This window comes from Pinus tabuliformis, chromosome 5_2 (genome assembly GCF_031772625.1).
Source record: "Pinus tabuliformis cultivar Carrire ecotype Pingquan chromosome 5_2, CPIR1, whole genome shotgun sequence".
Taxonomy (NCBI): domain Eukaryota; kingdom Viridiplantae; phylum Streptophyta; class Pinopsida; order Pinales; family Pinaceae; genus Pinus; species Pinus tabuliformis.
The window spans coordinates 848201352-848229177 of record NC_142306.1 but is presented as its reverse complement, the minus strand read 5'-3'; the positions used below and the strand labels follow the sequence as shown (position 1 = coordinate 848229177).

General features: G+C 36.1%; 1 protein-coding gene across 3 annotated transcripts; it reads right to left on the bottom strand.

The window, feature by feature from the left end:
• Window positions 1-1433: 1433 nt before the first annotated feature.
• Window positions 1434-12109, bottom strand: LOC149161956 (uncharacterized). 3 transcript variants are annotated; one of them, XM_089435602.1, is made up of 7 exons: window positions 11726-12109; window positions 11097-11227; window positions 10799-10879; window positions 10052-10489; window positions 2198-2426; window positions 2018-2081; window positions 1434-1857 (listed from the first exon to the last, which is right to left on the bottom strand). In XM_089435602.1, exons 2-7 carry the CDS (start codon window positions 11138-11140, stop codon window positions 1676-1678), a joined length of 1038 nt encoding a protein of 345 aa, XP_089291728.1. In that variant the 5' UTR covers window positions 11141-11227; window positions 11726-12109; the 3' UTR covers window positions 1434-1675. The 3 variants fall into 3 exon arrangements, with proteins under 3 accessions (XP_089291728.1, XP_089291727.1, XP_089291726.1); XM_089435601.1 differs by having other exon boundaries at window positions 1451-1857; window positions 10052-10498; window positions 11097-11158; window positions 11726-12106; XM_089435600.1 differs by having other exon boundaries at window positions 1455-1857; window positions 10052-10498; window positions 11726-12106.
• Window positions 12110-27826: the final 15717 nt, after the last annotated feature.

The window sequence follows — 27826 nt, the reverse complement described above, 5'->3', positions numbered from 1 at the left end:
TCAGATGCCAGAGAGCTAGGCAATATGTCAGAACGCTTATGAAATGAAGCATTCTTTTCAGGCACAACCTGGTGACCTTTCCCGTTGAAATTTTGGTCTAAACTCACTGATGAATAATTTCCTGTTGTGCACATCCAACTAAAATCTAACATGAACAACTCTGCAAACTACTTCCAACCTAGTCAATCTATTTTTGCCATACCAACAGATCCATCATATCTGCATGCCTCTCCAGCAAATTTAAAACAACTAGAACTTTACCAGATCCTCTTGATCACAATGGCAGCAATGCTAGCATGTGGTGGATCTAGTGTTTCCTAACGTGGGTGTCTTCACATCAACCCCTTGACTTATGGGCGTCTCTTATTTCCATGATGGTGTCTAACTATAGTGGCTCTTTTCTTGGTGATGACTCCACCAAGACAGGTCTCCTTCACTCTATGCCCTTCAAAGAAACGACATCTCTTATATCAAAACCATTTAACACAGGCGCATCCTCCATCTTGAATTGCAGCAGGACAAATCTAGGAGCAATTTCACATTAAGAAGCAATGCAAAACAGCCCCCACCAACGCATCTGTCATGTTGTCTTCCATTGTGACAACCAAAAGAATCCACAATGCACATGGTCTCATTCAATGGGCATCGGAGCTAGCAATTTTAGATCATGATCATTGTACCAATGTGATGAACAACGTTCACATACAACACCATTGATAAACAATGGTTCTAAAACACTACCACAGACACCCCATAGTAATCACCCATAAAACAATCTAATCCTCTACCTACAATTATCCTAGATCTACCTAGGATTAACACTGTGGAATTTTCAGGATCACAGCACCTCTCATGACAGAGTCAAGACTGTTCCTGCTCTGATACCATCTAGAGACATTGGCGAGTAGATATTGTTTCCAAACACACAAAAACTGTGCTCAATAATCTGTTAAACCAACAATTGTAAACATATAAATACATGAAGCTTTGCCTTAGACTATAAACACTACCTTAGCACACTAACAAACTCTTGAGAGACATATAAATACATGAAGCTTTGCCTTAGACTATAAACACTACCTTAGCACACTAACAAACTCTTGAGAGAACATCTCAATCACAAACCAAAATAGGAGCCAACAACTCTTGAGAGAACATCTCAATCACAAACCAAAATAGGAGCCAACTAGTTGATGAGAATCTCTTATATCCAACTAGATCTAACAATCTACTAAACCTTGGAAGCAAACTACTCATGCAGAGACAAACTCTACAATACAGTGATGAATACAATAACCACAACCTTCTCATACAAGATAAGTAGAAGTTAATAATTACAACAGCCTGCATCCTCATGGTCCAGAGAAAACAAATTGGATGAATGGCATGGAATTAGGCATACTATGTCTCATATCATCATCATGTAGTTAGTAGTTTCAGACATTGGTCATAAGAATCAGATTTTGACTTCCTAAATACTATAGTCGGTCCACTCCTTGCGAAGAGGTTCAAGAATAAATTGGTAAAATTACATACACTTTAGCATTAAAAAAAATTACACTTTTCTGCTGTTTCATGGAAAATTACTTGTTTCTTATTAATTGTGATGATCCAGAGATAACACATACAGAAGGCCTCTGGAAGTACGCTGACGCTAGGTTGTTGACCTTTGCAATCAGTTGAGATCAGGACTCACGATGTATTGTATTCTCTCATTTATAATACAGAAATAAGAGATAAGGATCACTATGTAGTAATAAATAAGCATGAGCTTCTCATTGTTGGTGGTAAAATAGTTCTTCCTTAATTTACTCATGTGTGTCCTGGGAAGTTGCCTCAGTGTTGAGTAATTTGTGTCTGAATCAATAAAAGACAAAAAGGATTTTGGGCACTTTAGTTTAGTTGGAATAAAGAAATATGACTGCCCGATGGACATTATGAATCCAATGCATGAAAGTGAATGTTCCCGAATTACAGATTAATAGAAATAATTGCACATATGACCAGCATAACTTACAATGAGGGTCATTGAGGTATTCAATAGATGACGGACACATCAATGCTGTACAAAGTCCTAGCCCCTGCATCCGTTATTTTCTTAATGAGTGGAGCTTCCAGAAATTTCCATTAAAAAAGATTTCATACACAACACATTCTATTAAACCATACAAGACATTTTAATGACTAAATAATGTACCTTCTGGACAAGAGTCGACTTCCTTGGTTTTCCTGTATACTTGTGGCCCGTTATTTTCATCCAGTCTTCCTGGATTTCCTTCCGAGTAAGGACAACATGAAGCCTGGGGAGCTTCAATGGTGGTGGTGGAGGTTCCTCTTGAGCTAACCGTTGTGCCACTCTCCTTGACCTCTTCATACCCTTGCCATGTGGTAGATTTGGCGGCGGAAATATCTCAGATTCACTCTTTCTGAAGAAGCAACAACATCAAAATAATTTACATGAGTTTTTGTACATGATATGGCATGCAGAGACTGCAAGGGCCTACAACGTCCATATATTTAGGTTTTGAGATAGTTTTTGTCACCAAATCTCATTTTAGATATCGTGATTATGATGATCGAAGTCCATAATCTGAAATTCATAACTTTACATTTGAACTCGAGGATATAACTAGAGATTTCTAACTACTCTCGCCAACTGAAATATATCCTCAAATCCTTGAGGCTTATGGAAATTCTTTTAGAACATGGAGCATATGTCCGCATAACTTGTTGCAAGATTCAAAACTTTTCAACATGTACTTCCCAAAATAAGTATTTTAGTCTTAACATGATACCAGCCCAAAGTTGATATTCTATTTCCGATTAGTAATAGCTAGGTACAATATTTGAAATGTCGTATTCAATATTCAGATGGCCATACCCGCAATAACCATTTCAAGTTATTGATCCACATAAAAAATAATTTTAGAGCGTTCCCTTTGAATTCAGATGTTCTGAGTTTCGTTGCCCTATAATTGAAATGATATAAAGAAAGTAATATTTTCCTCAAATATACTCATATTTGTCAGCAAAACCCCCAACTTCGACTAATTAGTAATAACTACCCCCTAATTAGCCTGAGAGATTTTATGATGGTCCAGAGTGCTTTGATGAATGCCCACACACAATATACTGCAAACATGTTCCATAGATGTATAGCAGGAGTGAAATGCTTTATTGTTAAAAGCTTCTGGTTGCCTTATTTTGAAATTTTTAGGGTATCAAAAACAAAGTTAATTTATTGTAATCAGGAACTTATCGCAGGGAGCCTGAAATATAAATTATCGGCAATATCAGGGAAATTATTCGAAGTTATCAGAAATTATCAGGAAACTTCAAACAAAAAAAATCATTTTTTTAATTTTTTTTAACCTTTAAAGCAATATCATATCAAACAAAATAATTGCCACATAAATATGAAAACAAAATTGACAAGATGTATAAGATGTCAAGTGGTACATCACAGATCGATACTGAAACATGACATCCATCCTGAGTAATGAAAGAATGGATTTCCCCTTCTTTGCTTGATAGAAAATGATCACAACATCCTCAACAATGTTATCAGAACCGGACTAGTCAACCCCCAAAACTTGATCTGGACTAAAAGACCGGTCAACCAAAAATACATAAAACATTTTAACTTTGAAAAAAAAAGACATATGTATTCATGTGCATCCATATGAATCCAAATCAGCAAAGTTTTTCCTGTATATAGAAAGTACAGGTGCATATAACCAAAATACAACCTAGTGCAATCCATCTATGAACCAAAATACATCAATAAAGAGGCTCTAAATGGCCTCTAGAGTCCAAAAAAAATAATGCTTCAACAAATAGCTACATAACAACAAAATCATTGTCTATATTGGGATCCTCATCATAAATATCACCCTCTAAGCATTAAAATAAGATAGAAAAGCTTAACATGCCTAATCAGTGATTTTGCTTGAGTGAAGGGTACATTTTACTAGGGTAATGACAGAGGAGTTCAACAATCAATGCCACCAACATCAAGGTACATAGAGGGCTTGGTGCTCTTGATTAAATGTCAGTACTATACACTCATATGTGACAGAATCTAGTGGAAATGTTGTAATGCTGCCAATCTGAAATCCTGACAATATCATAGCCTTTCAATATCCTGAAATCCATGGCCTTTCAAGCTGGGATTCCACAAGAAAAACAGAGCTCAATCCAAATTCTAGGTTGAATCTATGCACAGAAGATTAAGTCATGTGAATAATGCAGGATAAACAGGCAAATCTAAGTAATAACAGCTAAGGTTTCGCAGACAAACACAACTAAACCTTAGACTTCATAAATCTCCCGTTAGATCAATACAACAAGCTCTTCATGCTATCACCATTTATCATACAGACAAATTTCATACACCACTCAAAATCATTCTAAAATACCTTCTCCCAGACTCTTCACATCTTCAGTACCCTCTACCCCTATTTCTCAGCAGTCTCATTGAACTACTTTTGGTCATTTATTGGACATTAATAAAAGTATATTATCTTATCTCCCCCTATCTGCGTGAAGAAAATGAATGTGCTCATAGAATTTTTTTAAAAAGGTCATCCTTACACAAGGTGGAAGGTGAGGCTTTAACTGCCTCTCCAGCTACCAAAATTGAACCCAGACGAATTGAAATTCTTGTAGGGAAAGCACAAGCGTCAGGTCATAACATTACTGTAAAACCTGCAAAAAATGGCATGTACTAAGAGAAAAAATAAACTGCAAAATTCTCAACAAACACAAGGCTCCTGCATCAGTTACTATGTACCATTATTAAAATATGTTTGGATCTCTTATGAAGATAAATTTTTAGTCATATTATTTTAAATTTTTATTATTTTTAAAATTTGAAATTGATTATTGAACTATTTTTGGTCATTTGTTGGACATTAATAAAGGTATCTTATATTATCTCCCCCTATCTGCATGAAGAAAATGAATGTGCTCATAGAATTATTTTAAAAAGGTCATCCTTCCACAAGGTGGAAGGTTAGGCCTTAACTGCCTCTCCAGCTACCAAAATTGAACCCAGATGAACTGAAATTCTTGTACGGCAAGCACAAGCGTCAGGCCATAACATTACTGTAAAACCTGAAAAAAATGAGTATGTACTAAAAGAAAAAATAAACTGCAAAATTCTCAACAAACACAATGCTCCTGCATCAGTTACTATGTACCATTATTGAAATAGGCTTGGATCTCTTATGAAGATAAATGTTTAGTCGTATTATTTTACATTTCTATTATTTTTATAAATTTGAACTTAATCATTTGTTTTGGACTCGAGTATTTATTCTAAGCCTTTGGCCCACAAAATGAGACCATTGGTTAATGTGAGTGGTTGCATCAAATATTAAATACCGATCAATCCCAAATGCAAGTTATATGTCGAAGGCATGAAATTCCAAGTGCAATTTCTCCTCCTGATTTAATGTAAGTTCCCATAATTACCTTCTGTTGTTGAGTTGAGATCTAAAATGCAAGAGCAATGATGCACACACCAAAAAAAGAAAAAAAGAAAAACTTTTGGTAGCAAGGGTGTGTCACTATGCAGTGGCATTGCTTATAAGAAATCTGATTATGTCTTCAAAGTAAATGATGAAATGGTAACATTGATGTTGTGTTTTAGTACAATGCCGGTCTTAAAGTGAACTGAGTCACTTTTAATTTGACTTTATCGTCTAATGACTGCAACTATAAATGCAAGTTAACCAATGAATGCAGGTGCATCTCGTGAGTCAAATATTAATGCTATTACATACATGTGTCAGTTGTTATAACTTTGGACACCAGATGAAAGTATATAGTATAAGATATAGAAATAAAACCAGATTTATATGCTCTGACCAAGGATGACAAATAGAATCCCTTTTCCGTATTTGACTGATAGGACTCATCACGAGTAAAATTAGCTTCCTATCCACCAGGCTTCTCAGCCTCACAACAGGATCTGTGTAAGCTTTTTGGATTTACTATTAATATACAACAAGATACACAAGAACATTGAGCAATTCCATGATCATAATTTCCATATCTCCTTGTTTTATTCACCATTATAAAAGAAATGAAGAGTTATAATTGAAAACAACCTTATTCTTTCAGAAGTTTCAAAAATTACCTGAAACTCAAAAGAGACCCTTCAGTACTGAAACTTTATCTTGACAAATATGAAAAGTTAAAATAAACTTTAATGCGATAATAATTCTTTAAAAGTGTCATAGAGTCCTTAAAACAGGAAAACTACTGTAGTCACTGGACAATCCCATCAATATTTTTCCTGTACTACAATGGACTAAATTCAGCTTGATGAATGTAGCAAAATCAAAGGCTCCATTGTAATCACATGAGAAACAAGGCCATGCAACAAACTGAAAATCCTTAATGTGAATCCGACCTTTATGACAGGTAACAGACTTCAGCAATGGTCAGCAAGTTCCCCGGGGCTATCTCAGTGATTGTAACCCGTGGCAAACATAACCTTCTTCACGGGCTTGAAAATATCAGGTTCAAAACTTGTAAGATTGATTCAAAACTTGGAGAGGTATAGTTCAACCATGGTATACTCAATATAAGGAAAGGCCCCTGAAATCAACAAATTTAACCTTGGATACAAAATTAGAAATTCTTAATAGCACTGTGGCATTGAACACAAATGCAAATCAAAAGTGATTCAGTGATATTTTTTAAGGAGAGACTTATTTGAATATATATATGGTTATTACAAGAAGCATGCCTACTGGCATATGCACAGACTACCAGTGCCAAATTCACCCTCCCAAAACCTCTTCCCCGTCCCATGCTTAAAGTCCTAAACCTCTCAGTATCCCCAACATGCCTAGCTACCCACCACAAACCAAACCATCTCACTAAGCCAAACTTACTGTACCACTGCACAGGTCCCTGCTTTCAAGTTGGGGAAACTTCTCCACCAACTTAATAAAATCAGGATTCAAGGCACAAGCCTAGTTAATTTCCCTTACAACTAACGTCTTGGCTCAATCTCTTCAAGCTTCACCATAACTCTGTCCAGCCGTACTTCTTGCATCTATAAATTATTGCAGCTACTGACTTGATACAATTTCCTTCAGCTGTTTCTGCTCCTTGAAAACATTGTGCAAGCTGGCCCCAACTTCACTGTATGAAGCATAAGATTCACAACAGCCACGTATATATTGCAAAACTCCTGACCAATTGCAGGTAGGATTGTCTCTATGCTTTCTCTCATCTCCTTATCCAAAATAATAAGATTCCTATGGGTGCTTACTCCTTAGGGGCCAAAATCCTCAAACATTGGTCCTATCCTTGCATTACTATCTATTGCCAGCTCTTTCCCTGACCTTTGGCACCTTTCACAACCCTTTCAGAATCAATATCGGAGTCCTCTGATCCCTCATCCTCCTTCACAGTTTTGAGCTTATGAAGAATCCATACTTGTAATTTGCTCATTTCTACAAATAAAACTATAATAACTTTCGTGACATTGTGATTCCTTTATAAAGACTAAAATTTAAGCTTCCAAAGAGACCTTGTTGCCGTTTGTGTTCCATCAACGTCTCAATTCAATTATAATGAGAATATATAAGGTAATGATCCTCAAGAACGTAGTCATTATATGTAGCCCATAATCACATGTCATTCCAAAAATAATTTTTAAATACACCTTAATACTCTAGTCCTGGTAGTTTATCCCATACTAAAAGGTCATTATTTTAGATAAATTGGCCCTAATTTAATCCCCACACTTGCCATTTTACCCGCCAACCTATCTTGCCCCTTCTGACATCATCCCGTTTTAATTATGTGAACAGTGATACAAGCTCCCTACTTCCTCAAGAAAATCTTGGAGCTTTCAATTTTAATACAGTTTCCAGCCATTAATAAAATCCCTCAAACTTGACAGCTTTCTAGCATTCAGCCTACAGATGGTCCTTGCATCACTATAATCTCTGCTTCATAGTTTGTTGCCTAACCGATTCCTAAAGCATAATGGTAAATTCACTTATCTCCTCCTTCCTGATTGGCTGCCTCATCAAATTTTAAACACGCCCACCTTTTAGGGACTGATTACAAAATTGGCCAGTCTTTTCCTGCCTTTTAACAGTGAAGGAAATTCTTCAATACTAAAATAGACTCCAAAGGGATATCCTAATTAATCCCATATTTATAAACCCTCACCAATGCACTGAGTTAAGCCTACCAACTCTACTACCTAGTCAAAAGTTAAGCCTTAAAATCTGACCAACAAGAGCTTTTGCAAACATGATACTAATCTGTAATGAATAAAAAATCTAATCAACAACTGATCAGTGATATATTGGGTTATCACAAATCCAAAATGCTGATTATATACAAAAATATGCTGTTAGTCATGAAAAAGAATTGACTACCTAACCCTAACCCTAGCCAGAGATTGAAATCACAGTTTAATAACCCCTGATAAGTGTAACGTGCTACTAACTCCTGAAGTAGCCAATAACCACAAGAGCATTTTGATGTCCTTTATTAACCTCTCTGTCTATCATATTGGGACCCTTGCAATAGATATGGATTCATAAAAAACTTGTGGTTTTCAGTTCCATATTGATCAATTTAATGTGCCCTTCTACCGGCTGAGCTACAGAACCAGTACTACCAAGAATGATGCTAGATTTCACCTTAAATGACATTTGTATTACTATAAAATGTTGGTGATGGATTCCACTCTTGCAGATTTGCCAATTGTGTCAACAGAAAGAGAACTTTGCTGTATAAAATATACAGCACAGAGCTGGCAACCTTAATTGAAGCAGCCTCTTCATAAAAATATTTTAGCAGATGCACACATATAAGCTACAAAAAAAGGAAGCTGTAGTTGGCAGGGAATTTCTGTACCAAATCTTAAGGGACTTTCATGTAAGGTTTATTGCCTTTTACATAGAAACGAAGTATTCAAGAAATGGACACAAAGAAGAAAATCATACTCAAGAAATAGACACAAAGAAGAAAATGATCTGCACATTTATAGTTTTGTTGAGGCTCACATTTAAAGAGAAAAATCTTAGCCTATATTTATTTTAATGTTTTGGTTCATTTCAATTTTCTGACCTTTAAAGAAACCTAAGTTTAACAACAAACATTGGGATGGTTCAATTTCAGGAAGATAAAGAGACGTCAGAAGCCAAAAGGGATTCAATTTTCAATAAAAACGAAACCTTTGAGGGCCTAACATTATAGTTTTTTTTTTAGTTCAGGGGACTAAAGTAGTTTGCCTATATAAAACCATATATCCCTTGACCAAATGTACAATCAACTTGTGAAAGAAAATGATCTGCACGCTTATAGTTTTGTAGAAGCTCATATTTAGAGAGAAGATTCTTAGTCTATATTTATTTTAATGCTTTGGTTCATTTCAATTTTCTAACATTTAAAGTCATATAATACTCTAGCATGCTACAGGAGAGCAGAAACATAAGTTTAAACAAAAAACCCTGGGATTGTGCAATTTCAGGAAGATAAGAGACATCAAAAGCCAAAAAGGTTTCATTAATCAATAAAAACAAAACCTCCGAGGACCTGACATTATAGTTTCTTTTAGCTCAGGTGACTTAAGAAATTTTCCTATGAAAACCATAAATCCCTTTTACCCAATATACATTCAATTTGTTAAATAGATCCTGGAAAAGAGAAGAGAATTCGAACAGAGAAATATTAGAACAATGACAAATGCTAACAAAGTTTATAAAGAGTTTATTTGCGTCCAATGACTTTCAGAACAGCTTCCCTCAAGCCGGTCATTGTACTATAGAACTGCACTTCTTTGCTTATCCTTTTTTCTATCTTGCCTATATGTATTCTCCATTAAATGTTCTCATAGCTTTCTCAGAGAAGATCTGACGAAGAACAATAAAGAACTGAAGTAGACGCTTGGCACTAACTTTAAAATTTCAATATAGTCATTACTGATTATCCAATGTGGCATGTGGAGCAAAGCTCACCCTAAAAGAAATTGTTAAGTTGACATTTTTCCAGGAAGAAGTTTGAGATTTACCGTTTTGGGGTCCTTGGACATTGATTTACCCTGCCCTTTTCAGAAGCAGCTTTAGGAGCTTGCCTTCGTCTTTGTCTGCTAACTGGCTGATTTATTTGTTCTTGTTGATTATGATCTGATGCGACTTCTTGCTCATGCCTCAAGTTAGATCCATGATTTTCCTCCAAGTTCTGTTGTTTGCGCCTCCGCACCCGCACTCCTAAATCTGTAGTGCTTAATGTGCCATTGCCATGGCCAGTTGCTCCTCTTTTTTGTTCAGGTTTATTTTCTTTGAACTTTTTTGTAAAAGACTTTGGTCGAGGTTGCAGAGAATTATTCTCTTTATTAGCTTGATTGGATGGGAAGAATTCAGCATCCACTGATTCTATAGGCTCCGTGCCATTAGTTTTTGTGTCCTCAGAAAATTCATGGGTGTGTGGCTTGGCCGCATCACCATTACTGCAATTCCTGCAACTTAGACATTGTTAGGATCATGTACGTAAACCATGTTTAACATGCATCCACAGGAAAAACAAGGGCTAAATTGCTAATTGATACATGTTTTTATGTTATTAAGTGAATTCAACTTGTTTACTTAGAATAGCAACCTAACTGGTGACTTTTAAGTACCCAGCAGGGTACAAGAAGTTTCCTATTAAAACCCTATAAGGGATCAGACTGAATTTGATCAAAACAAATGGTAACTCAATGATGATATTCTCGGTTGCTTGAAATGGAATACATATAGCAGTTTTGTCAGTTCATTACCTTTTACAATATGTCAGTTTGATGCTACTGGCTTCGGTGCCTTCTGCATCGTCAAAATGCTTTCTGACCCCATAGGAAGTTCTGCAGCGTTTGTGATGTTAGAAAGATACATATGCCAATGTACTAAACCTAATACATTACCAAGAAAATAAAATCTTTATTGCTAGCCCCAAATACTTGACTTTCGATTCGAAATTAGCACCAGGTGAAAATGAGTTTTCCAGGTACTATAAATCTACAATTCACGTTATGGAAAACTCTATTAAAAAAAATAGTGCCAAAACAGAAATATATTCACCTGCCTAACTCACACTGCCAATCCATGAACTTCTCGCTTTCCATCAGTAATCGATGGTTTGGCTGAGAAAAGTGGCCAGACAAAGGAATTAAGAATATTTTTGGCAAAAAGATTTATTTGCAGCTTGCCACCTGTGATAAAAATAAAGTCAGACCAGCTGTAAGCCTATCTAAAACTTTTCGAAATCATATTGAACTGTAGCAGAACTCAAGATTCCAATATAAACTGAGACAGCAAATGATCAAAAGAACTTCTTGGGTACGATTGGAAACAACTGGTAGAAGCATCCCAATAATTTTCATCCATTTTCCAAAAGATTAACAAGAAACCCAAGTGATTTTCATCCATCATTTCATGAAATAACAAGAACCCATAACCTCTTCCATTGTTGACTGCAGACCCAAATCAAAGAATTGAACTAATCAATAATGCCCACGCGAAACAAACACAAAGCAAGGCATCATTTGCATTGGATTAAACATTATCACAACAGAGTTTTGGGAAAGGCAAATTTATGTTTCACATAATACATGAATTGGATAATCAAGCAAGACTAAGTTTCACATCAGCCCAAATGGAAAAATTCAATTTAAATGCCTAGGGATAAAAAAAAAAAGGAATAACATTACCAATCAAAGATTTGATGTAGCAGAACCTGGAAGGTTACACCAACTGTATGCTCCTTTGCACTGAATTCTATTGCAGAGATGGTAGTTTTTACAAGTGCCCACCACTCTTCAATAAAGAATTCCAAAAACCACTTTGGTCTCCTAAATAGATCCACTGGGAAACAACAAAAAATTGAAAAACGACCAGGAGAACAATCGAATTGCCAATGAGGGAATTAATCATGTGCGAGACAGGAGATCTAGGGAGAGCCTAATGATGAATGAAGAGACTAAGGAGGACCATGATCCGCCCGTAACCAAAATAAAGAAAAGTATAATAGAGAAAAAGAAATAGCATTAGAAAGTAAGCATATCACTCCTCAGCCAGTGGATAATCCGGTCTATTCCTGTCAACTTCTTTTTGATGGTTTTTCTTTTAATTTTTAATTAACTACTCTATTTATTTGGGTACCTGTTTCCCAAGTATAACATGGTCCCATGTAAGGTTTCTAAGTGTGTTTTTTGACTTACACATTCTCTCGTTTTTATCCATACAATGTTTGACCAATGCAAAAGCAACATCACAACGTCTCTCTGGCTGTGGGGCCTTTTCATTTTTCACCTATTTAATTATGGTTTTTTGTTTTTTTAAACCCAGGAAGTTGCATTTCACCTTTGTGTGTGGTTTTCTTGTTGTGTCAAGTACATTGGTCAATTGTTGAGGCCATGCTCACATAGGCCTATCCTTCCACCACCTTCGCTATTTGTGATAGCGATATTTTGCATTAGTCTTTCGGAAGTCAATCGATACAATACCCCGGTTATTCTGAATTTTGTATTCTGTGTGCCATTGTCGTACAAGATTATGCTCAGTCTCTCCCCAAGATTCGCTGAACAGAAAGACTTTTAGGTAACGCTCCCACAAGCTAGCAGCTCATATCTCACTGGACATTGTTGGCATATGGTGCAATCGAGAAGAGCGTTTCATAACAAAATTCTATAAGCGAAAATGTCTCAAAGAAGAATTTGGGTATCTAGATGGGCCTTCAATACACGTGCATCCACATAGGCTTTAGATATTTTTTTTAATGTTGGCATATGTTTGGTTATTGTGCAATAAAACTTTCACCCACATAAAAGAAAATTTAAAAATTGCTTTTTTTAATTAATATTCTTTAAATAAGTTATTTATTTTTGTTATAATGTGGTTTAGTTAAAATTTGAAATAGTTATTAGCAAGATCATCCAAGTTCAAATTATGGTGGCTAATTTTTTTTACTGGGGTTTATCTGTACAATTATTGTACTGTAGTTAGTTTTTGTGTAGTTTGTGTAGTTAGTTTTTGTGTAGTTTGTATTTTCATGGGATTTTGTATCTTCTTGTTATAGCTTACGGAAGATGATTGCCATGTGTGGCTTTTTGAATTTGTGGTTTTCTGGTTTAAAAAGGTTGATGTGTTTGTTTGTATATTTGTATGTATATTAGTGATGTTGGTTAAAATTAATAAAATTAGTTCAATGCCAACATCTTCATTTTTTTTTTATTTTTTTTCATGATCACTGGTCCAAAGTTCTAGGCAAGGCCCACGATGGAATCACAATGGTTGCCACTATTCACCTCAATATCAAGATATTCAAATTTTTGTGCCCCTTCGAGCTTATAGGAATTATTCGTCATGATTTTCAACTTGTTCAAGTTTTGCCACATGAGCTAACATGTCTCCAAAGGATAGAACCCCGGTGGGGAGAGAATTAAACCCTCTAGCTACCACTCAAGCTATTATCCTTTCACCAATATCCTCATTTTCACTAGTAAAAATATATGGCAATAAGACATCTTAGTTTTTCAATCCAATAGGTTGTTTCCTTTGATCCAAAAAAGAAGAGAAAAAACAAGCAACTAACTCATGCATTTTATTATAATTCCAAAAATTGACTTTAATTTTTGCTTAAATGTTGTAAAATATTTTGGAATACTTACACAATGATAGAAAAAGTACCTAGTTATTCATCTTTCTCTAGTTGTCACTATTATTGTTTTTTCAAGGTCATTTGTGATTATAGGTACTACACATTTTCAAAATAAAAGCGGAAGCATCCATCTTTCTTCTCTTTCTACATTAATTCCTTGCAATTAGTAAGTACATGATTTTTCTTTTATTTTTTTATACAACTTTTTAATATTGTACAGATGGCCATATCAAGGATCAAGAGTTATCCTTCATTTCCTCCTAATATCTTTCCAACTATAAGAATGCAAAGTTGCATCATTTATATCTCAAATGATTCAATGGAGTTTGTATGTGAAATATACTAGATTCATGTAAGTCATAGTTAATGTAAAGTCGAGCCAATATTAACAAAAAAATATCCATGGGGTGGCAGGAGGGGGAGGGATTCTCATTAATCCCGAAGGAAACATAGAAGACAGATATGCTTGGGGCCTGGGTAGGAAGACAAACAATCAAGCTGAGGCTTATGGTATGTTTCTAGGACTATCCTTGGCTCAAAAAAAGGGCATCAGAAAGATCCAAGTCTTAGGAGACTCAATGTTGATTATAAAACATATGAAATACAATTCATCAGCAAAAAAAACATGAATCTAAATCAAATCATTCAGATATCCCAAGGTATGATTCCCCTCTTTGATTTGGTGTCGTTCTTTCACATCCTAAGAGGGAATAACCAGGAAGCAGATAAGCAAGCAAATTTGGCTTGTCAGTTGAATGCAGAAAGAAGTATAGTGAATGAGATAGAGGAAACGCTATGCATTCCCTAATCTTAGTCATGGGTTCCAAATATTGGACTGAGGTCAACATTCTTGGCTCGACCAAGAGTTTAGGAAGGCAAAGCAATTTCAAAATCTTAGGGTATGTAAATCAATATCCCTTACCCCCTCTCTCCACTCACTCTCTTTATACCCCCCCCCCCCACCATCTCCTATTTCACCTCTCCTCCCTCGCCCTCGTCACCCTTCTCCTTCCCATCTGGTTAAGCCTCCTTTCCATTTCGTTCTTCCTCCACTCCATTCAGTTATGACACCCTTCTCCATTTCATTCCATCTCTCACTCCTCAGTCCTTGTCTCATCGGCCTTTACTCGACCCGGCCCGTCCTCGCGCCTCGTGGCATTGAAAGACTCACCTCGCTACAGCAACGTGGCTGCGTCCATCACGAAGGTACTACACTTGGTTTAGGGAGATCTCACAACGTGAGAACCCAAACTCCACAGCATAGAAGTTGTTGCAATAGCCAACGATCCAACATAGGGGACGGTAAGATAATGGGAGAGCATGAGAAACATTTAATCCCTCTGCTCCGAACTGCTCAGACTATGTGTGGGAGGAAGGCGTGGGTTAGGATGAAGGACGAGGAGAATAGATGGGAAATTATGGTGGAGCATTGGGATCTCAACTTCATGAGTACCAATCTCTAGTATTGCATCAAAATCCAGACTTGCACCTTCTATAAATGGGGTAACGGTTTGATATGTTGTCATGGTTTATGGTTAATCTCTTCTCAGGTGGTCTTTGCAAAGGCCCAACGACTAAAGTTGGGGTCACTGAGCAATTGTTGCGGGTCTCGAGTCAAAGCGTTAGCCATCAAGGTGGTCTCTGGTGGCGTATGCAATCGAGAGGTGAAGTTGGGTGTTGATATGCAGAGTGTCCCTAGGCTGAGTGATGTAAAGAATTGTGCTGGTAAGTTGAGTCGGGCGGGGGAGTTTGGATAGCAAAATGCGAGCTTTGGGTTAAGTGTCTAGAACATTCCTGAGTTGGGGGTCTGCAGTATCTTGGAGATTAGGCTTTCGGGTTGTTCCCTGGTGAAGAACATGAGCATGCATAGTAACTCAACGAAGGAAAGTTCTTTGTTCGGTTCCTGGGGCTACCTTCGGCCTATGATGGGGGGGTCAAGGGAGGGCAAAGCTCGGGAAGGTGGCAACAACATGAATACCTGTAAGGTCTGTGTGCAAGAGAATTTGGAAATTCAGGAAGGTTTAGCTATTCTATAGAGTGTATCCACCAGTAGCAAAAGGAGGCATTGGCTATGCAGGAGCAGCAGCTCAAAAAGGAGTGCATCCGGCAACTGGAGCACGAGGTGGGCGCACTAAGACAACAAATTGAGCACCTGAAGCTCAAAATGGAGGAGAACATCTCAAGTACTGAAGAAGAATTCATTGGATTTGATCTTAACAATCCAACGCGGATGGAGGAGTAATATGTTCTCTCACTCAGTTTAAAAAAGTTTATGTATGGCAAACTATAAGTGTAAATATTTATTATTTCAATATTGTAAAATGTATATCCACAAGCTATTAGTAATGGGATATTTTTGTAAGAAGTATGGGGAAAACTCTCAGGGAAGGGATAGGGAATAAATGAAGTTTCAGATGACCTTAGCAAGCTTTAAATTATGATGTAAAATCCCAATTTTGAACGTGAATGAGCACGATTTATATATAAATACACTATTCATTCTGTTTAAAAAAAAAAGAAGGATAGGGAACAAATGAAGTTTCAAATGACCTTAGCCATCTTTAAATTATGATGTAAAATCCCAATTTTGAACGTGAATGAGCACGATTTATATATAAATACACTATTCATTATGTTTAAAAACAAAAAACAAAAAACTATCCAACTCTAACCCATGAATGAGAAGGATAAAAAACTATCCAACTCTAACCCATGAATGAGAAGGATAAGTTGTAAGGGGTTAGGTAGTTGTAAATGGCAAGGTTACAAGAAGCAAGGAATGAGTTGCATGAAGCAACATACATTGACTTTGTTAGTTATGCTATATTCCACCTACACCCATGTGCCCTACCAATTATGTTGGGTTACACCTGCATCCATGCTTATTTGTAAAGCATTGATATATCTGGAAAAAAATTATGTAGCATATACAAAATACTTGTTAGAAATCAGATCTTCTCAAATTTGGGATACTAGGATCCCATACCTCTCACTTTCTATTAAAAATGCCATTTACAATTCATGCAATCAATTGTTGTTGTGTCAAATGTGATTATTAGGTTTTCTTTTTCTCTCTTTTTACATATGATGTTTTGCTTATGGATATAAGTATTTACATTAATGAAAAGCCCATTTTTTTTCAAAAAATATGGCCTTGCATATTAGGTATTACAATTGAGAGTGATGATACAGTGTAAACACATTACCAATTTTCTTTTTCTTCGGTGAATTTTTGGATGGAAAACAAGTCAACAACTAATTCAAATACATTTTTTTTGTATAGGAAACACTAATCTTCAACCAACCAAAAATACAAATTATTATCCCTAAAAAATTCAATAAAATTTAAACAATACAAAAGCATTTACCAACAAAAATAACTCTTAAAACTAATAAAAAAAACATTCCATACTTTAATATAAAAGAAATGTGTCATATATAAAAAGCAAAATAGAATAAAATTTTACATCATCAAACTTTTCATTAAAAATAATTTAAATTTGCTTTAACCTCAAAGAAATAAACTAATGAAACACCCAGTAACATCAGCTACTCCTCACTAAAAAACATCAACTTCTTCCAAATAAGAATCGTAATGAAAAATCTTAATGCTTTATATAATTAATATATAAAAAATTAAAATACGAAGAATTTTATTACATTAGTTTAAATATATTTAATTCACCTAACCCATAAATATTTTTCAAAAAAATATTTCCTTTTAAAAATATTATCTCCAAAAAATCTACATCTTAAAAAAATATATTTTTAAACCAAATTATTTTAAAAAAATAAAAATTATTAAATTAAAATATAATAATCATACTTTTATAATATTATTACATATTATTACATAGCTTATTATAAATATTCCCTTTTGCCTTTCGAAGCGATAGCAATACCTTAATAATAATAATATAGAATAAGAATTCGCAGGTCGCAGGAAAGGAAAAGAAAGCATGAACCAACAAACAAATTATTATTGTTATTTTATTTTATATTAATAATATTATTTATATTAATTTTAATGAATATAAATTTAAATGTTAGTTGACTTTGTTATATTTAATTATGTATAAAGATTAAATATTTTTTTATTTTAATTATGATTTACAAATGTTTTTATTATATAATATTAAAATTAAATATATTTAAAATAATATAATTAAATATATTTATAATAATGTTATTATTCATATCACAATTATACAATATTAAAATAACGATGAATGAGTTTTTTTTATAAAATTTAGTATTTTTTATTGAAATATGAAAATTACATTTTGTATGTGCTTTAAGCACTCAAAAAAGGTTTTTACCAAGTTACATAAATATAGACATCTAGCATACTGTGATCAATATATCAAAATAAACCGCTAAACATTTGGAAGAGGTAGAGGCAGAGGTTTTTCAGAAAAGTTGGAATTAAATCTCAAGGCCCAAAAAAAACTTTATTACATAATTAAGAGGGAATTATGAGTTATAATAGGTTTTTCAGAAAAGTTGGAATTAAATCTCAAGGCCCAAAAAAAACTTTATTATATAATTAAGAGGGAATTATGATTTATAATAATCATGTAAATTCCAATTTTTTCTTTCTCTCTTTGTACTTTTTGTCAATTTCCACAGGAAGATTTTGCTAGAATCACTGTTAGTTCGAATACCGGTTCCACTTGGGGCCGATCTTTGTTTGAATCTGAACTCCCATATTCATGAGCTTTCTTTGTTCCCACAACTCCATCACCTTGACTTACCATCTAACTCCTCATTCATGTTCTCCCTTCTTGAGGTCCCATATTTAGCTCTCTTTGTTCCCACAACTCCATCACCTTGACTGACCATCTAACTCCTCATTCATGTTCTCCCTTCTAAGATTTTGTTGGAATGCCTCTCAGTTCGAACACCGGCTCCACTTGGGGTTGATCTTTATTTGAATCTGAATTCCCATATGCATGAGCTCTCTTTGTTCCCACGACTCAATCACCTTGACTGACCATCTAACTCCTCATTCATGTTCTCCCTTCTTGAGGTCCCATATTCACGAGCTCTCTTTGTCCCCACAACTCCATCACCTTCACTAACCATCTAACTCCTCATTGATGTTCTCCCTTCTTGAGGTCGCTCCTCATTCATGTTCTCCTCTCTTGATGGGTTAGTACCCTCCATTTTCTAATTAGGGTTAGTACCTTCCATTTTCTGAATATCTTTAGTATCCTCAATTGGATTGGCATCTTCAATTTTCTCTTCAGATTCTAGAAACTCCTTTTTTATTTAGCATAGCTCCCTTTTTCTTCTTAGAAGGTTTTTTAGCCTGAGAGCGAGAGTCTTGTAAATGACCTATTTGAAAACAAGTGTGACATCTAATCATTGTATTTTCATAGTTCAAAGTTTGTTCCACTGTAAAGTTTCATTATTTAGAAGTGTATATATAGACTTTATAAAATATATATATTTTTATAACTACATTTTTATAGTTTAATTGTTAATAAAAATAATAATAAATTAATTACAATTTTTGAAATAAATTTAATTTATCCTTGTGAAGGAAAAATCCTACCATGGTTTTATATATAAACTATTGATGAATTGTTCATATATATATATATATATTATTTTTATTAAATACTTAGGTATAGTGAAATATTAATTTATTTTTTACAATATTATTATAAGTATTGATCTCAAATTTCAAATTTCTTTTTAAAGTGTAAAATAAAAAAATTGCATTTTTATATATATATAAATATATGTAATTGTTATAAGTTGTATTTTTGAATGCTATATAAGGTAGATAACTTAAATTTGTAAATCCAAAAATCTTTGTTGGGTTGAGAAAATTGACAAAAAAACAAAAACAAAAATATAAAATTGAGACTCTAATATTTTAATTATAATTTTTTTTAATTCCTTTATATAATATATAAATAATTTGTTTTAAACAATATATGATATGATGATGATGATGAATGTCCACTAAAACCAATATGGGTTATCAAACCTGAAGAAAGTAAGAGATTAATTAAGATTCTTAAACATTTATTTCTATGATCGAAAAGAACGGAGAGAAATGTCCCTAGATCATAATAGTTTCGCTGACTAAATAGGTAGTGTGGCAAAGATTTTGAAAATCAGAACAGATGTGAATAAGAGTTAGGCAATAGAAGAGAAAGTGTTTTTCATATTATGTGCATTGAGACTCCTCAAAGACCTTTCTACATTTTTATTGTTGTGCGTTAACCAATAAAAGCAAGTTCCATCACCAACTCCATCCTCTGGAGTTTTGGTGTTTGCAAGTTCCATCACCAACTCCACCCTTTTGAGTTTTGGTGTTTGGATAAAATTTGTAAGTAAAAGTATCTGGTGTAGACTACATTGTCCACATTAAAATGGTTTTTTTTGTTATTAATATAAGTCAATATTATTTAATCTTGCATATTAAAATATTTTATTGATCCACATTGAAATATTTATTATTATGTATATTTATACATGCCATATATTAATTTTATATAAAGAATTGGATGAATTACACCTCTCTTTCTCATTATTTTTTCTTTTTCCTTTTTTTAAACAGTGGGAAAATTATCACAATTCTATTGTCAAACAGGTAGTGGGACAACAATCATTGGTTGTTATGGCCAATGCAGGTTGACTCATCATCATTATTCAAGGAAAACCATTCCACATGGAATTACTAGTTTTAGGGCATACTCCACGCTCAAACCTCTCATTCTTCTTATGGGCTTTATTTTATTTTTTAACTTGCATTTTTTTTATATTAAATATTTATTATATACAACATTAAAATATATTTTTTTAACATTGTATTTCTATATATAGGTATATATAAAGTTGATATTAAAATAATTAGGTAACATAGATTTAAATATTGCTTTGAAATATTTTTGAAAAGTATAAAGTTTAAACATCTTACTTATACTTTTTTTTACTTCTAATTACTTTGTCACTTGTTAAAGTTGATTTTAAATTATATTATGTTATGAGGATATGGGAATATTTTATTTATGACTAAGAGTGAATAAAATATTCTTACCACATTCAGTTGTAATATCTTTTTTTGGTCAAATAAGAGTGGAGCCTTCTATTAACCGCATGAAAAAAATACATATGTTACATGGCTTTACAAAGTAAGGACCAACAAGGGTTGTCCCTATGAAGGGTAGCCAACTACACAACCCGAAATAAACCCAAAACCCTCAACCTGAGGCTTACAAAATAAGTCTCCATCCATGATCCCGTGATATCCGACGGTCACAAAACTATCGCCTTGGCAACATGTGCCCCTTTTACCTGGTTCACGGACCCGATAAGGAATGTGAGCCAAATTTTATGAAAGTTCGGGTCCGGTTTGAAACTTAAGCTTCGATCACTTTTAGAACTCGAAACCCATGCGAAAGTGCCCCTGTTGATCAGACGGTCCTCCGAGATATCAGAGCGGAAACCTGCACGGTCTTTACTCTCCATTTCAAACCCGATGAGGATTGTAAACCGCTTAACTAAAAAGCATCGGGTCCGCTTTGGTGGTTAACCTCCAATTACTTTTCCACCCGATGGCCATTCGATTACAAAGGCTGTCAGGATCCGTGGCCGACGACCTACTAAGAGGCCTGTTGTTTACCAAGTGCCTCTCCCTTGTGGAAAGCTTCGTTTTAAGCATTTTCCTTCTCCCTTTTTTTCTTTTTTTTTTTTAATTAATTTTTTAAAATCAACGGTTAAGAATGGCTTACACTTCCGCTTTCTCCTGCTTCCACTAATCTTTCTTCTTGTTCAGTCCTGAAAGTATGGAAGTTTTCCATGTCTTTGTCCACTTGTCTTTGACAATCCTCACGCAATTTCCCCGAGGGTGTCAAATCCCATGCATACCTGTTGTAACTTTCTTTGCAAAACACTCCTTCATTTGCCAGATGATCAGCTAGCATATTGGCTTTTCTTCGCACATGCACAAAGCTAGTTGTTCTCAGGGTTTGTAGGTGGGAATGAATGCGTTGAAAGACCTACAAAAGTCGCCAATGTTTTGATACTTTTCCAGGTGCTTTTCCATTGCAGATCTTCTTGGCCGCATTAATAACCAATTCCGAGTTAGCTTCAATGATGGCATTATGAGAATTTGACTCGATTAGTATTTCCAGGCATTGCTCTAAGGCCATGAGCTCCGCCATGTTATTTGTAGTAGTTCCCATATGACAATGAAATATGTCCTTTATGCATCCCTGCTCATCTCTAATGACCATGCCAAAACCAGCCACCCCTAGGTTACCTTTAGAGGCTCCATCTATGTTAATTTTCAAGAAACCATGAGGAGGAGGTTGCCAAAAGTCTTTACCAACATTTATCTGGCTCACATCCTTGTGTATGCTCTAGGGAACTAGTGAATGGAGACCCAACTGCAGTAGTATACGAGTGTCCTGGGGCAGAGTCGAGTTCTCAGGAGGTCTTCCTAACATGGCACCAATAGTATCTTTGAGTTGTCTTAATATCTATGCAATAGTGTTATGGGTTGAGCCAGTTTTTCTCTTGAAAATCATGTTATTTCGTTCTTTCTAGACATTCCAGATTAAGAAGCCTGGAACTAGAGTCCAAGCGTTGTTGATGAGCTCATTGCCTGAGAAGTTTCTTCTCCAATTCCTCAAGGTGTTGGTAATACTGAGGCCATCCCTGTCAGTTTGCCCGAAGACTGAGGCCACCCAAGCCCACAAGGTTGAGGTGAAAGGGCAAAGGTTGAGTAAGTGTTCCATTGTCTCCTCTTGTGTACCACACAGATAGCATTTGGATGGGCCAACAAAGCCTTTCTTCAGAAGATTTTCCCAAGTTAGAATTTTCTTTTGTTGAACCAACCACATGAACAACTTTATTTTCATCCAATACGGTTTTTGCCAAAGGTCCTTCCATGCTTTATCGGGATTTTGATAATCACACCCTATGGCTATCTGCTTGGATTCTTTGAGGTTAAAGTTACCTTCTGTGTTTCTTCCCCATATTAGTTGGTCAGACTAGGATGAAACCAAAATCTTCCTTTGTTCCAAGTCCATAGCAAGAGATTTTGCCTTAGCTCTCAAAGGGCTCTCTTCCTTTTAGCCTAGATCCTTCCAAGTTCTCCATTTTCTATTTTTCCTTACCTGATCCCAGAAGTCACTTACCATGCATAAACCTTTGTTGTCAGTGTCATTCTTGAGATCGGTTAGTTCTTCCCTAAACAAGTTTGGTTCTTGCTGCCAGTTATCCTCCCAGAATCTTGCCAGGTTCCCATCTTAGATCTCCCAGACGCTGTGCTGCTGGACAATGCCTCTATTTTCCCAAGCAAGATTCCAAATGTGGGAGCCCTTGATAAGCCCAAACATTCGAATATGATCCCTCTCCTGCCAATTATTTGCATATTTCTATTTCCAAAGCTTGGCCCATGGGCTTGTCGGTTCCTTGAGCCACCTCCACCAAAGCTTTGCACCCGAAACTTTGTTGAGGGTTTCAGGGTCATGAAGCCCCAAACCTCCATGGGCCTTAGGTTTGCAGAGCTTATCCCAAGCTACCAAAGCCCATTTCTTTTTCTCTTCCCCTTTGCCCCAAAGAAAATCTCTTTGAATGTTCCTGATCTGTTGCAAAACTCCTTTAGGAACAGGAAGAGCTGACATCATGAAAATGGGTATGGCCTCTAGGACAACTTTTGTGAGCACAAGGCGCCCTGCTAAATTTAAAGATCTGCATGTCCATTTTCGGATCCTATCTTGAAGTTTGTTAACGACTGACTCCCACACTCCCTTGCTTAGAGGTTTGTCTATAAGGGGCATTCCAAGGTACTTAGAGGGTAATTGATCCCTTTGGAACCCTAGAATTCTGGTAAGGTTTCTCTGAATAGCAATGTCTGTGTTAAAAAAGAAAACTTTTGATTTGTCAAGGCTTACCTCTGTACCAGTAGCCATAGCAAAGTCATTCAGGAGTTGTTTAAAAGCTTTGGCTTCCTTTACCGTGGGAATGCCCTGCAACATAGTGTCATCCACAAATTGTTGGTGAGTTGAAGTCGCTCCATCTGTGGTGAGTTTCAAACCCTGGATTCTTCCCTCAGCACTTGCCATTTTTATCGCTATGCCTAGCCCTTCCATCATGAGCACAAAGAGGAAGGGGGAGAGCGGATCTCCTTGTCTTAGTCCCCTAGAAGGCATGAAGGTTCTTGAGGGTGAGCCATTAAGAAGGATTGAGAAACTGGTCGTGGATGCAAGGGTCGTGACCCATCTGATCCAATTGTGGTCAAAACCATAAGCTTTCAACACTGCCCTCATGTAAGACTAGCTTAGCTTGTCATAAGCTTTCGCTATGTCAAGCTGTATGATCATACCAGCTTGCTTGTTTCTCTTCAGAGAGTGTACCATCTCATGAGCTTGTATGATATTGTTGAGGATTTGTCTTCCTTCCACATAACTAGTTTGCTCCTTTGAGATAAGAGTTGGAAGAAGGGGCTTGAGTCTGTTAGCGATCACTTTGGAAATGATTTTGTACACCACATTACATTAAGCTATGGGTTTGAATCTGTCCGGTGTGATGGCTTTTTCCTGCTTCGGAATCAAAGCAATGAAAGAGGCATTGAGAGCCTTCAAGATTGATCTAGATCTTCTTGAGTCTTCCACTGCATCAAGGATGTCTTGTTTGACTGTTTTCCAGCATGTTTTGAAAAAGTCCACATTGAAACCATCCAGGCCAGGAGCTTTCCCATTTTTGCATCTCATTGATAACTTCCCTGACCTCATCTTCAAAAACTGGCCTATTGAGATTATGATTGTCTTCCTTTGTTACAATCTTGGGAATGTACATTGTGAATTTGTTAATAAAATGTGACTTGTCTAAGAGAGGCTCCTTTACAATGCTAAGGAAGTGTTGTACTAGGACAGATTCCAATTCTTTGTGGGTTATGAGCTCTTTCCCTTGAGAATCTTTGAGTTTTAAAATTCTGTTATGTGACCTGTGACTCAAAGTTGACTTATGAAAAAACTTTGTGTTTCTTTCCCCTTCTCTAATCCATTGTACTCTTGATTTATGTCTCCAGAAAATCTCCTCTTGCCTGCACCTATCATCCCATTCCTTTTGAAGAGCATCAGCTTGAGCTTTCATGTCCTCAGTAAAGCCATATGTGATCATAAGCTGATTAATCCCCTAAAGTTTTTATTCAACTTCTTTCTTGGCTTTGAAAATGTTACCAAACTGTTTTTTTTTTCCAATATTTGAGTCTAGCTTTGATGTGTTTAAGTCTTTGTTGTAGCATGTACATTTTGGTGCCTTGAAAGGGTAACTCTTCCATCCACCATTTATCAATATTGCTGGTGAAGTCAGGGTGAGAGAGCTAGACATTTTCAAACCTGAAAGGTCTATTCCTTGGTGTACCCATAAAATTGGCTTCAAGTTGGACAAGCCAGTGGTCTGAGCCTCCAAATGGGAGGATTAAAGCTGACATGTCAGGGCTTGTGAGAAATAGGTCCTCTGAGATCATGAATCTATCCAGTTTAGAGGAAACTTGAGAAGTCCCTCCTCTCTTGTTGTTCCAGGTGAAAGTGTCATTTATTGTGTTAGCATCCACTAATCTCATGTTATTTATGAAGTTCTGGAAGGCAATGGAACCTCTGCCTAGTGTTCTGGTGCCACCTTTTTTCTCTATAAGAGATTTGATCATATTGAAATCCCCCGCCAGAATCCAGGGTATATCAGGGTCTCTCTCTTAGCTCCTCAAGGGAAGTGAGAAGCTTGAGTTTGTCTTCTAGTCTTTGAGGACCGTAGACATTTGTAATATGTAAATCTCCTTATCACCCCCAAGTTGTATTACCAACGAAAGATAGTTCCTGGACGCTTCCGCATCCAAGATTCCAAGTTTCTGGGGATCCCAAAGCGTAAGAATACCTCATGCCAAGCTGTCTGCCTTAACCTCTAGATACTCATACTTGCTTAACCAATTGCTATGGATTTATCTGATTTTATCCATCAAGCACTTTGTTTCCTGAATGAAAACCATGTCTGGTTTTTCTTCTTTTATTCTACTGCTAAGATTTCTTTGTTTCATTTTACTTCCTAGGCCCCTAATATTCCAGGTTGTAAACTTCATTAAGAAAGGTTTGTAAAAGAGTAACTGGTGAGATCTTTCATCTTACCTGAGTTGATCATGAGTTTTCCACATTCTGTCAGCAGCTCATTTTGTCTTTTCCTTCCTCTTTTCCTACTCGAGTTCTTGGAAGAGTGCCCCGGTGTTTCCTCCATTGTCTTCATCCCTCTATTTTCCTAGCTGTCATGGTTTCTTTTGACTCCAGAACTCTTCGATTGTGATCTCCATAGGAAGAGTTGTTGAACCCTGTCAAACTCCTCTCTTGGCATGGAGTCAACTCCTTTGTTAATACCCTGCTCCAGAAACTTTTCTAGATCCAAGTTTTCCTTCTCAAGAATCTCATGAACACATGGAGTCAACTCCTTTGTTAATAACCTGCTCCAGAAACTTTTCTAGATCCAAGTTTTCCTTCTCAAGAATCTCATGTAGTTCATGATCCTCCGTTCCTGCCTCACTTGGGGTCATGTCATGGTCCCTGCTGAGCTCCACAATGTTCGGTAGATCATCCTGTTGTTGGCTATTTTCTGGTATGTCCTCCATGATAGTATCCCTATCCTTCTCATTGGTTTTAGTCTCTGATTTCTAGTTTTCCCCGTTGTTTCCAGTTACTTCTAAGATTTTGAAACTATTGTGGCTCAGTTGTCTGTCCTCATTGATTTTCTTTTGGTTCCGCTTTCCTCCTTTCCCCTTACCCCCCACCTTGGTAAAACCCTCAGGATCTTTGCTTGTGGTGGTTTTTTTGTTGCTTTCTAGTTTGTTTAATGGGCAGTCTCTGTATAGGTGCCCGTGTTCATGGCACTTACGGCATCTAAATGGGACATGCTCATAGTCCACCGCGTGCACCCATCCTTCATCATAAACTTATAAAATGACCTCGTCTTGGAATGCCCCAGATAGGTCCATATCCACACAGATCCGGGCAAAGGAAGTGTATTTGCCTCTTAATGTCGCATCTGATATCTTTATAAAATGCCCTAGTTTATTGTTGATAGCCTTTAGAGACTTCGACAACCAATAATCTAAAGGAAGGGAGTATAGTCTTATCCATACTGGTACTGAAGTGAACATTTCTCGTTCTGGGACAAAGTTCATCACCCATGGTCGCATGTAAAGGCCTGCAACAGCATAAAAATAGGGTCCTCCCTTGAACACTTTGTCTTTATCTTCTAAGCTCATGAACACCACCGTAAAGAAACCCTTGGATCCAAGGTGAAGGTTTATTTCCCCCTTTGGTTTCCAGTGGTTCCTTATCCATGCATGTAAGGCCTTCTCCGTCGGCCAAATCCCCATAAATTTGCATATGATGGCGTGTTCCGTCATGTGATCTTTGTGCACCTGTAGTGCTGGGTCACTTAAAACGACTCGAGGAGTGATGGTCGATTTAGGTTTGCAGACGCTTGTCGCCCTCAGAGGTGTAGCTGTCTGACTGCTAGCCTCTTTCCTCTTCTCCTTGCTATCTTCCTCCTGATTTACTCTCTGTTCATGAGGTTTGATATTTCCTGTGTTAATATCCTCAGTTATCACCTCTATTGGTTTCTTGAAGCAATGCATATCAGTTTCCTTGTTTCTATTCGTGGCTATTTGACTGTAGGAGGGAGTAGGACTCCCTCCTCCATGACCCGCCATGGTTAACAGTGCCAAACCCTGACTCAAACCCTAGATCAGATTGCAGAGCTTTTTTTTGAGCCCCACACTTCCAAATCAACTCTAAACATCACATTCAGTTGTACTATCAACAACAAATCAAGTGACCATAATGAAGTTGGCATTATTGATTTTTAAAATGCTTTTACTTAAGACTAACTAAATATGCATATTTATTTTTGTTTTTTTTTATTATAGTCAACATTGTTTTTCTATTTAGAGAATATTTTATCTTTAGTTTAAAAGGGACACTTGTCAACTCTAGGTTGAGCATGGACGAAATTGGACATCACTCTTATACTTAGTTGTCGAATGCGCCTTTTGGCACAATGATTTAACTATTTTATGTTTTGATTCTTTTCTCACGAATATAACTATACAAATCTTGATGAAATTGTGGTTTTTTATTAT